Raw genomic sequence first — 12197 nt, 5'->3', positions numbered from 1 at the left:
GGTATGGCATGTAGCAGGTGCTCCTGCTTGTTGAAAAGGAGAGGAGACATGGTCAGCTCCCCTCGGCACGCGTTGCCGTCATTATCAGGGATCCCCCACACGCTGGGGAAGAAAGCCCACAGCCCTTTCCTCTCAGAGGGCATACACCGGGCTGGGAGCTGCCAGCTGGCCTCTCCTCCCTCCCCGTCAGCCTGTCCCCTCTAGGATCCCTCCGCCAGGCTGTGTGTGCTTCAGCAGTAGGGGGATGGCTCCCCGAACGACCCCATAAACCCTGGTTCTTTGTTGTCCCTGAAGGTACCAGCAGGGAGCCCACAGCCGTCAGACACAGAGGCATCCAAACCCCCTACTCTTCCCACAGCCTCTGCCCCCAGCCCAGCAGAAGTACAGGGCAGAGTCCAAAGAAGCAACTTGAGAGAATGCGTTATTATTCAAACTAAATATTCGTAGGGTGCCTACTATGTGCCAGGCACAGTTCTAGGCTCGGAGGATACGGCAAGGCAGAAAATAAACAAAACCCCTGCCCTCGTGGATCTTCTGCTCTCTAGTAGCGAAAACACCAGACACCCCCTGAGGAGGTGACATGTGAGCCGAGTTGAGAGAGGTGAAGAGCATGAGGTAAGAAGTACTCTGGAGGAGAGCATTCTATAGCCAGGGAGAACCGCAAGTGCAAAGGCCCTGGGGCAGGAGTACATTTGTATTTAAGAGCAAGAAGCTGGCATGAATGGAGTAGAGAGGGCAAGAGGCAAAGTGCCAAGAGGCCCAGCTGGAAGGCCAGGCTGGAGCTGGAGGAAGAACTTGATCTTTGCCTGGGAGGAGCCACTGGAAGGTTCTGTTCTGTTTTTTGAGAAGAGCCCGCAGGAGGAGAAGTAAGGGAGGACAGGGAGAAGAGCAAGCAGGCTACTGCGGGAGTCCTGGTGAGAAACCATGGTGGCTTATGCCTGGCAGCGATGGAGACAGTCGGAAGCAGTCAGATTCTCGATGCAGGAAGAAGGTAGGGCAACAAATCAAGGCGGAGGGAGGGAGGAGAAAGAAAAGAGTCAGGGCGTACTCCAAAGTTTGGGGCCTTAGAATCTGGAAGGCTGGGGTAGGACGCTTAGGGGAGAACCAGGCTTCAGGGGAAGGGTGGGAATTCAAGGTGGCCCATGCTAAGGGCACAGTGCCTGATGGGCATCCCAGGGACAGCTGGCAGAAAGACAGGTCTGGAGTCCAGGGCTGAGGCTGGGCTAGAGAGATAAAGATGGGAACCTGGGGCAGACAGAATACTGGCCCCTGAAAGATGCCCGTGTCCTAACCCCCGGAGCCCGGAGGTATGCTGTTACATGGCAAGGGGGGCCACGGCTGCAGATGGAATTAAGTTTGCTAAACAACTGACTTTACCATAAGGCAAAATCCAGATGATCCCCTGTGACCACAAGGCCCCTAAGTGGATATGGAGGCAGAAAAGTCAGAATTACAGAGAGGGCAGAGTGAGGGGGACTCAGACCAACATCGCCGGCTCTGAAGATAGAGGAAAGGACCACGTGCCAAGGCTTGCAGGCAGCTTCTAGAAACTGAAAGAGGCGAGTAAATGAATTCCCCCGCCCAGAGCCCCAGAAAGGAACACAGCTCTGCTGACACCTGACAGATGGCCCGGCGAGACTCACTTTGGACCTCTGGCCTCCAGTAACTGAAATGACAAACGCATGTTCTAAGCCACAGGTTTGTGGTACTTTGTGAAAGCTGCAATCAGAATGTGATACGAGCCAACGGCACCAGAAGAGGACCGGTCGGTCCCCTCCAGAGTCTCTACCACACTGCCCGCCCGTCCCGTTACCTGAGTCGGGCTGGGGGTCCTCGCCGGGGGCCTCCTGGCTGTCTCGGGCCTCCTGGGCATCCTCGTGGGTGTGATAGACCCACTGGTACAGACCCTGCCAGGAGAGCAGAGTAAGAGGGAGGCCACGACACCAGGAGCCCAAGGAGGAAGGGACGGGGCGAAGGGCAAACCATTCCCCGACTCCAAAGCCCAGGCTTCTAGACTGCCGGTGACGTCACCTGTGGAAAGTCCTCTAAGACTTTGCTCTGTAACCTTCCTGAGGGGAGCTCCACTCATGCTCGACCCTCACCCTCTAGAGTCTGTGCTCCCTACAGAAGCCAGGGGAGGAGGGAGCCTTTGAAAATGTAGGTCAGACCCATGGGAGCAGAAACCTTGTCTCTCCTGCAGCCCCAGGGCCTACAAACATGCCAGGCACATCGTGCGGTCAATACACCCTTACTGGATGAACCAGTGAATGAACACCCTCCCCGGGACCCCGGCCCCCAACCCAACTATAGCATCAACTTTTCCCATCAACTCTTTGCCCAACGTGCCTATGCAGTGAGAAGAGAGGGTCTGATCACACCCATGGGTGGAAACCGAGACCCCGAGTTGTCAGGGCCCAGCCCCCCGGGTTTAGGGAGACAGAGCGGGCACAGGGCCCACACCCAGGTCAGCCCTGCAAGGCAGGCAGCCCCCTCCCCCACCCAAAACGCTGTGGTGCCTTCAGGCCTCTCCCCACAGAAGGCAGGAGGCCCGCAGCCCCCGACCCCGCTGAGCAGGGCTTCCCTGATCCCCTTGGCTGCTGGATGCCTCACCAGAGCCTCTTCCCCGCGGCCCCGGAACGCCTGGAAGTGCTCCAGGACCTCCAGCGCACTGTCGTTCAGCACGTTGTTGCCGTTGACCTTCAGGATGCACTGGCCGGCACAGAGCCCTGCGGCCGCAGCCTCGGAGCCTAAGGGGACAGGAGTGTTTGTGGCACACCCTAGGCGGAGAGAGCCCGGGGCGGCGGCAGGCAAGGGCAAGTGACCCGAGGAACACCGTCCCCCACCCCGCCCACCACCCCAACCCCCCAAACACATCCCCAGACATTCCAGCCCCGGCCCTCCACCCTAGAGCCACTCTCCAACCCAGTCCAGGAGGCAGGACAGGGACCGGCACTCCCGTTTCGCAGAAGAAACTGAGGCTCAGAGAAGTAGCAGCTAGCCCAAGCTCACACGGCAAGGAAGGCTGGATTGGAACCCAGGTACGTTTCCCTCAGAGCTTCATCTCCTTCAGAATCCCTCTATGACCTGTGATACTATGACGGGATCAGCCCCATTGCGCAGACAGGAAACAAAAGGCTCAGAGAGGCAGAGTCACTTTCTCAAGGTCCCTTGGCTAGGAGAAGCCAGGATTCGAACCCAGGTTTACCAGACTTCAAGGGCATGTTTTCTCGGCTATACCCATGACTCCCAAACTACAGCTCTCGGCCCCCAGGGTTTTGTGTGGTTAATAAGAAGAGTCTTGCGCCCGGGTGGCTCAGCTGGTTGAGCATCCGACTTCGGCTCAGGTCATGATCTCAGTTTGTGGGTTCGAGCCCTGCGTCAGGTTCTGTGCTGAGAGCTCAGAGCCTGGAGTCTGCTTTGGATTCTGTGTCTCCCTTGCTGCTCCTTCCCTACTCATGCTCTGTCTCTCTCTGTCTCTCAAAAAGTAAAATAAAAACGTTAAAAAAAAAAATAAAAGTGGAGTCCTTAGGTGCAAAAAGGGTTAGGAGTCCAGAACCTCAGACCTATCTGGTTTCATCTCCAAGAGAGAGCAACCCCTTAAACCGCATGTAAGGAGAAGGCAACGTGAAGCAGGGGTCTCTGTCAGCCCACGGGCTGGATCTGGTCACAGGGGTCTCTAACTGGGCTGGGTCTGGCTACAGGTGTCTCTAATTGGGCTAGATTTGGCCACAGGGGTCTCTAACTGTTGGCCCACGGGCTGGATCTGGCCACAGAAGTGTGGCCAAGCTTCACATTTCTGGCTTCCCTTAAAAACTCAAGTCTGGCAAGAATGGCCCCACATTCCTCCATGGCAATAATGAGCCTGAGCTGAGGAAAAACTGCCCCCTTTTAAAGTGAGCATGTCTCGGGGCACCTGGGTGGCTCAGTCGGTTAAGCATCCGACTTCGGCTCAGGTCATGATCTCACAGCTCGTGAGTTTGAGCCCCGCGTCGGGCTCTGTGCTGACAGCTCAGGACCCTGTTTTGGATTCTGTGTCCCCCTCTCTCCCTGACCCTCCTCCGCTCATGCTCTGCCTCTCTCTGTCTCAAAAATAAATATAGTGAGCATTTCTGTCTTCACCTTGCCACAGTCCGCCCCCCACCCCACCCCCATTGCCTATGCCTTCCTCTCAGTTAGTTATCCACCTGTGCCCCCCTGAACCCCATGCCGTAAGTGCTGGTGAGGCACAGGCCTCGTGGTAACGGTTTGGAGGCCTCAACTCCTGCCACACACACAGACCAGGCCCCCAAAGCCCCCTTCTCTGTCTGTGAGGCTCACCTCTGCCCACGGCGTAGACATACGGCGGGGTGGCTCCACGGATCTGGAAGCACAGAGCCTCTGGATGGTCGGGAACTTTGATGATCCTGCACCAGGCAGCAGCAGCCATAAGAAAAAGCAGTATTACTCCCAACAGCCCAGGGGACCACGCTGGGAGACCTCTGCCTCCCAGACTTTTGGGAAATCCAGCCCAAAGTAGTAGCAATGCCAGGCTGTCAGCAACAGAAGATAAAGAAAAACCTCACTGAACCACAGCCCGTGTCTCCAGGGTCTCCGGTTCCTCAGAACCACCTGGCCCGCCCTTAGAGATTCAATCCACGCACAGAAATTCCAGAGCGCCCTCCTACACCTTCTCTGTCACTCTCTCAGTGAGAGGAGGCTTCTCGGCGGTCAGACCAGCACCACAGGCAGCGAATATTTTGTTCAACAGATGGGAGGGTGAGAAGGGACCCAGAAGATCTTGGTGCCGACTCTAGAAAAATGCCCACACGTGTCCCCTAGGGAACAGTTTGAAAGGCCAGGTCTTGGCCATTCCGCAGGTGGAACATCAGAGAAGAGCGAGTGGCACCTGCCCAGGGCTGCACGAGGGATGACATTAATCCAGCGGCTTCGAGGCAGCTGTCTGCTTCTCCGTCAAGGGCATGTCTCCAACAATGGGCCTCCGGATCCTCCTCCCATCCCCCACCCCACACCACCTGCCGGAGAAAAAACCATCTAGGGAGCCGGTTCTCAAACCCCAGGCATTTCCAGAACTTTAAGCAGGCACGTTCCCCTGGGTGATTTCTGCCACTTTCACATACCAAACTATCAATCATTTTCCCTAAATTGGCTTGCCTTCTCACTGAAATAATCTTATTTAAAACTTTCCATCACTCCCGTCAATAGGAAACCGGGAGCATTTGCCTTAAATAGAAGAGAAAAATGAAAACCAAGAGCACGATTTTTAAAATAGAAAATGCTTCTCCCTGCACCTATATCTGGCATCCAACCACTGCCACGCTGGGCCGGGCTGGGCCATCAGCCTCCTTGCCTCTGCCCTGCTTCCGCCTTTGCCGCTGACCATCTAGTCTCCACCTCCAGAACCTATGTCCCGTCATGCCTTGCCTCTGCTCAGAACCTTCCAGTGGCTCCTTGGTCCTTACCATGGGCACAAGGTCCTACAAGGCCTGGCTTCCACGGTCTGGCGGACCTCACCACCCACCCCTCCCTCCCACTCACTCTGCTCCACCCCATCAGCTTCTTCGCTACTCCTCAAAGACACAAGCCACGGTTCCACCGCAGGACCTTGGCACTGGCTATCTCCTCTGCCCGGAACCCTCCTCCTCCAGAAGTTCTCTTGACTCCCTCCCTTACCTCCTCGGGTCTGCCCTCAGCTCACGGTGGCATCTCTCTGACCACCACCCTCCACACAGCCGTCGCCTTTCCCAGCTGTATAGACTGGCCCAAACTTACTACCACCTGGTTCAGGAGGTCTCTCGCTTTTCTTTTGTTTGGTCGTCTGTCTCCTGCTCCACCCTCCAACTAGACTGAGACCTACGAAGGGTATTAACGTGTCCATCTAGACATGGCTGGAGGCCCAGAGCCTGAAACGCCACTCGGTACACAGTGGGTGCTCGAGAACATCTGTTGGACGGATTAAAGCAGCAACGTCGTGAGACACGCCTGTGGAATGAGCCCCATCCTCGGGGAACCAGGACGGCTCACCCCCCTCCACCGCCACCCCTGGCAGGCAGTCAGTGCCCCAGCCTCAGAGGGAGACTGGCCCCGCACACCCCACCGCGAGGACACTCACTCTTTGGCCTTGGTGGCCACCAGGAGGCGCAGCGGGCGGCGGGAGCAGAAAGACTGGTTGAGGATGGACTCCACCTCGGCAAAGGGCCTCAGGAACACCAGGTCCTCGTTGATGGAGTAGATCTTCCGCCCCACCTGCAGGCCGGCCATCTAGGCGGGGGGAGACACCCACACCAGGTCACCAGCCTCCTCCCCGGCCAAGGAACCCCGACTGCGTGCGGGCAGCACAGAGCCAGGCCCGGGGACCCAGCGGGACCCGACTGAGCCCACCGGGGCAGCCCCGCTCCCCGCTGTGGCAAGCAGGTCGGCGGCTGGTGAGACGAGGTCCCGGCCAACGAGCTCTGAAGGGAAGGCTGCCGCAGGCACCACAGGAAAGACATCTTTCCTTGAGGAGAAACCGCGGTGGCCGGTCCCCTGCTTCCCACCTGCCGTGTGGGGACACAGGGCATCGAACTGGGGCAGCCACCCACCCTGTGCCCTTGATGGCTCGGCCGGGAAACTCAGAGGTGTTGACCCCGAACCAAGACCCCCAGTCACCTCCTTCTAACCGTTACGTCAGGGCTCCCTGTAACCAGAAGCGCTCCCCAGGGGTTCAAGGACACAAGTGCAGCGCCTGGGTGACACGTGCCTCTCCCCACCCACCTCCACACGCCCCGGAACGGCTCAGGGGACGGGGGCCGAATCCCTGGCCTGCCAGACTCTCTCCCCTCCCTCCTCTACATGTCGCGGACACGGCAGAGCCACCCGACGTGCCCTGGGCAAGCCACTGATCGTTAGTTTGTCCATCATCACAGCTGACGCGGAAAACTACCTGATTCAGAAAGCTGCTCTTCTCGTGCACCTCTGCACAAGGCCATGATGGGAGCTGGGGGCGTGCATGCTAGGGATCGGAAGGAGGGAGGGAGAATGGGTAGGTGGGTGAGTGGGTGGATGGATGGATGGATGGATGGATGGATGGATGGGAAGGAGGAGGGAGAATGGGTAGGTGGGTGAGTGGGTGGATGGATGGATGGATGGATGGATGGGAAGGAGGAGAGAGAATGGGTAGGTGGGTGAGTGGGTGGATGGATGGATGGATGGATGGGAAGGAGGAGGGAGAATGGGTAGGTGGGTGAGTGGGTGGATGGATGGATGGATGGGAAGGAGGAGGGAGAATGGGTAGGTGGGTGAGTGGGTGGATGGATGGATGGATGGATGGGAAGGAGGAGGGAGAATGGGTAGGTGGGTGAGTGGGTGGATGGATGGATGGATGGATGGGAAGGAGGAGGGAGAATGGGTAGGTGGGTGAGTGGATGGATGGATGGATGGACGGACGGATGGATGGACGGATGGATGGGAAGGAGGGAGGGAGAATGGGTGGGTGGGTGGGTGGGTGGATGGATGAATGGATGGGAACGAGGGAGGGAGAATGGGTAGGTGGATGCATGGATGGACAGATGGATGGGAAGGAGGGAGGGAGAATGGGTGGGTGGGTGGGTGGATGGATGGATGGATGGATGGGAAGGAGGGAGGGAGAATGGGTAGGTGGGTGAGTGGATGGATGGATGGATGGACGGATGGATGGGAAGGAGGAGGGAGAATGGGTAGGTGGGTGAGTGGGTGGATGGATGGATGGATGGATGGATGGGAAGGAGGGAGGGAGAATGGGTAGGTGGGTGAGTGGATGGATGGATGGATGGACGGATGGATGGGAAGGAGGGAGGGAGAATGGGTGGGTGGATGGATGGATGGATGGATGGACGGACGGATGGATGGACGGATGGATGGGAAGGAGGGAGGGAGAATGGGTGGGTGGGTGGGTGGGTGGATGGATGGATGAATGGATGGGAACGAGGGAGGGAGAATGGGTAGGTGGATGCATGGATGGACAGATGGATGGGAAGGAGGGAGGGAGAATGGGTAGGTAGATGCATGGATGGATGGATGGAAAGGAGGGAGGGAGAATAGGTGGGTGGATGGATGGATGGGAAGGAGGGAGGGAGAATGGGCAGGTGGGCAAGTGGATGGATGGATGGATGGGAAGGAGGGAGGGAGAATGGATGGATGGATGGATGGATGGACGGATGGATGGATGGATGGATGGACGGATGGATGGGAAGGAGGGAGGGAGAATGGATGGATGGATGGATGGATGGATGGATGGATGGATGGGAGTGAGGGAGGGAGAATGGGTAGGTGGATGCATGGATGGACAGATGGATGGATGGGAAGGAGGGAGTAAGAACGGGTGGGTGGGTGGGTGGATGGATGGGAGGGAGGAAGGAAGACAGATGGGTAGATGTATGGGTGGGAAGGAGGGAGGGAGGGAGAATGGGGAGGTGGATGGATGGATGGATGGATGGGAAGGAGGGAGTGAGAACGGGTGGGTGGGTGGGTGGGTGGATGGATGGGAGGGAGGAAGGAAGACAGATGGGTAGATGTATGGGTGGGAAGGAGGGAGGGAGGGAGAATGGGGAGGTGGATGGATGGATGGAGCAGGGGGCTCTATCGCGGCTCTCCCAGAGACCGCAGGTAAGCCCGCCCCGGACTCAGTTTCCCCACACGGCAATGAGCAAGGAGGAAGCATCGACACGGCAGGTGGCCCCTCTGAGAAGCCTCACCTCAGCCAGCGAGCCCCTCTGGACCGACTTCACCACCACGGCCTTGTTCTTCTCCTCGATGTCAAAGCCGTAATCTTCCTCCTGGGGCAGGATCTGAGGGCCCAAGGCGAGAGAGACCCAGTGAGGCAGTGGGGGGAGGAGGGGGCTTGCAGCCAGCCCTGCCGTGGCCCCAAGACCAAGGCCCCAGGACCGTGATCCTGCCGGCTCCTTGTGCCCCAGATCTACACGGAGTAGGGGTGCACGGCAGGACAAAGCTATGAACAGCACCCAGTACATGGCAGGTGCCCAACACGTATCTGTCAAGTGAAGACACCATCTGGCTCCCACGTCAGGCTGCTGCATATGTTTTTACTTTTCACTGCCTGGCGCCCCTGTCTCCTCCCAACCTGCAGACCGAGTCCCCTCGGTTATACACCGCCGTCTCCCCATCTGCTGGCAGACTGACATGCTCGGTAAAAATCTGCTGGCTTAACGAATAAAACAGATCCAAAGTTGTCCAGCCACTGAGGACCTGGGGACAGGCCAGGAGTTTAGGGAGGAGCAGTCCCATTGCAGGACGGCAGGAGGTTCGGGAGGTTCGAGGATTCGGTGGTGGTGCGGATGCAGAGAAACGCATTTGTGTGTTCAACAAATACTTGCTGAGCTGCTGCCTATGACATGACCAAGGTACGTTACCGGGCACTAGAAACAGTGTTGAACAAGACAGTTCCTGCCCTGCTGCAGCCGACTGTCTAGTGGGGAAGAAAGACTACAAACAAGTAAGCAAAGAAATACAGAATGCGATGCAGACGGTGTGTGCAGTCTGAATGAAAATAAAGCACTTAAAGTGATAAAAACGTGGCATGGCGGGGGGGAGGGGGCGGAGGAGAGGCTATCTGAGCTGAGACCTGAATGAAATGAGGGACAGAACTTTATGAAGAGTGGAAAAAGTGTTCCAGGCAGAGGGCACAGCATGTGCAAAGGCCCTGAATCAGGCCCACAGGACTAGAGCATAAGAAAGGAGACCAGAGGGAGGGGAGAACACAGGAGATGAAGCTGGAAAGGCAGAGAGAGTCTTGTGAACTGTGAGGAGAGAGTGTGATGGGGAGCACTGGCAGGCTTTATGGTGGGAGAAACGGGAGTTCCCATATTTATGGGGCCCCTGTAAGTACGAAAGGAGAGAAGTTAGGACTTCTCTCTTGTATTAGGCAGACTTCAGCCCCATCTCTGGCTGTGGCAGGAGACCTAATCTGCTGAGCACCTCTCTTGATTGCCTCCTGTGGACCAAGCATGAAGACAGAGGCCGCTAGTTATCAACAGGCAAAAAAGCAGGATTTGGTGGGCGAGGCTGGTGAAAGATCTGAATAGGCTGATAAACGTCCTCCCTCAACTACCAGGATATTTACAGCAAATGCACATGGACAGGGCACCAGCCCAGAAGACCTAAGGCCTCGGATGAGCCATTTCAGGAGGCCAACCTCTCTGCACAATGCTAAGCTGGGACGTGGGGTGGGCAAGGGAATAAGGAAGGAAAAGAAAGGGAGCCAGCAAGCCCAAACTCTTTCTAAAGAAGGTCGTCTTGGCCAGAGAAGTGTCACCAGCCACCACCAAGAATCCCCACATTGGGTGCTCAGAGTTGAGCCCGACTTCTCTAGCCATAATCGGAAGGTCACCCGGCTCCCAGTCTGCAGCCGGGTCTGGGAAGGCTGATGCACACTTGGGCTCTCCTCCTACCAGCAGGCGCTTGGCCAGAATGTTCTCCACCAGCTTGAAGTCATTGCGCAGCTGTTTGTTCTTGCTGCTGGTTCCCTCCATCTCCTCGTCTGCGTGGAAGCGGAAATACTGGGACTCGTCCTTGAACTCACTCTTCTCCAGCACTGCAAACCCACAGACACACAGCACATGATCAGGCTCACAAGGGAAGGTTTCAGCAACACTTGCCAACTGGCCACTGCGGGCTGGAACCAACCCTTGGGCAAGTTTTCTTTGGCTAGCACAGTGTTTCATTCAATAGAAGCATGTGCCAACACTAACGTATTAGGATATTTCACATAATAGTCTCGCTTTCTGACTTCTCTTGAAAAATCTGAACTTGTCCCATCTGCTGTGAAGACAATATTACAAAGCCGTAGTAACAAAAATAGCGTGGAATTATAGCTGAAACAGATAAAGAACCAGCGGAAGAAAACAGAAATCACATAATAGGATCATGTGTTCATGGAAACTTAGTATATGATAATGATGATCACGTGGAGTATTCCACAGATGATATAGGGGAAAACCTGACTCACAGGGAAAAATAAAAGCAGATCCCTACCTCACACCATATACAACAAAAAACTCCTGATGGATTAAAGACCTAAAAATAAGAACAGGAAAACTAAAGCTCACCAAACAAAATGTAAAATATCTTTGTCCTAGGGTAGAAAGAGTTCACACACAAGACCTCCCAAAAAAGCAATATAATAAAATTAAGAACTTCGGTTCAATAACAAGACCATAGGCAAATGACAGATTCAAAAGTAACATAATGTCTAAAACCAAAAAGGAATAAATATCTACAATATAAAAGAAACCACCAAATCAACCAGAGAAAGCTGTAAAACAGAGATAAAAATGGGAAAAGAATATGAACAGGCAACTACCAGATGGGGAAACCCAAGCGGGCAGCAAGTAGATGGAAAAGGAGTCCAGCCTCACTAACAATCAGAAACAGACCATGATGAGACATTTTAGACTGCAGATTAGCAAACCCTAAAGGCCAAATGTGGCCCACTATCTCTTTTTATAAATAAAGTTTTATTGGGACACAACCACATCCATTCATTTACGTATGTTATAGGGCTGCTTTTATGTCACAGTGACAGAGCTGAATAACTGCAAAAGGCTGTATGGCCTACAAAGCCTAAAATTTATACTATCCGGCCTATGCAGAAGAAGTTTCCCGATCTCTGCTCTAAAAGACAGAAAATGAATAAAAACAACTGGTAACAACCAGCATGGGATCTGATCCCTGTGGGTTACAGTTGAACTAAGTTACCAGGGCCAGGCACACTTGGATTCATTTACTCCCGGGACAAGGAAGGATCTGCTGCACTCCTCTTACAGGTGGGGGCACTAAGGCCCAGAGAAGGTAACTAAACTGCCCAAGGTCACACAGCAGGTAGGCTCCCCCTTTTCACCACACTGCCCAGCCTGCCCTTTCAGAAAGGGGGAGATCCAGGCTCGGTTTGGTGAAAGCAATTGTCCGAAGTCAGCAGGCCCCCGGAAGAAGGAAAACCAGCTGCCTGAGCTTCGCGATGTCCCTGCCATCCCTGAAGGCAGAGGCTGTGTCCCGATTTGGTGGCTACGTGAAAAGCAGCAGAAGGCAATCCTTTCCTTCTCCCTCTTTCCCAGGACATCTAGCTGTTTGTGTCTTTCTCCGGCCACCCCTATTACCTCTTTGGAGAAAGCAGACACACAAATTGCTGCTTTGCCCAGAGCCGGGGGGTAGCCAGGGCCCAGGGGGCC

General features: G+C 55.4%; 1 protein-coding gene across 3 annotated transcripts in view; it reads right to left on the bottom strand.

Moving 5' to 3' along the window:
- Positions 1-12197, bottom strand: part of PREX1 (phosphatidylinositol-3,4,5-trisphosphate dependent Rac exchange factor 1) — a 186224-nt gene that overhangs the window by 25568 nt on the left and 148459 nt on the right. For all 3 annotated transcript variants that reach the window (XM_042930733.1, XM_042930734.1, XM_042930735.1), the window contains 6 exons: positions 10422-10564; positions 8709-8801; positions 6110-6258; positions 4318-4403; positions 2611-2747; positions 1814-1907 (listed from right to left, as the gene is read on the bottom strand). In XM_042930733.1, coding sequence (XP_042786667.1) covers positions 1814-1907; positions 2611-2747; positions 4318-4403; positions 6110-6258; positions 8709-8801; positions 10422-10564 — 702 coding nt within the window. The remainder of the gene's footprint in view (positions 1-1813; positions 1908-2610; positions 2748-4317; positions 4404-6109; positions 6259-8708; positions 8802-10421; positions 10565-12197) is intronic.

This window comes from Panthera leo, chromosome A3 (genome assembly GCF_018350215.1).
Source record: "Panthera leo isolate Ple1 chromosome A3, P.leo_Ple1_pat1.1, whole genome shotgun sequence".
Taxonomy (NCBI): domain Eukaryota; kingdom Metazoa; phylum Chordata; class Mammalia; order Carnivora; family Felidae; genus Panthera; species Panthera leo.
This window is presented reverse-complemented; position numbering and strand designations above follow the sequence as displayed.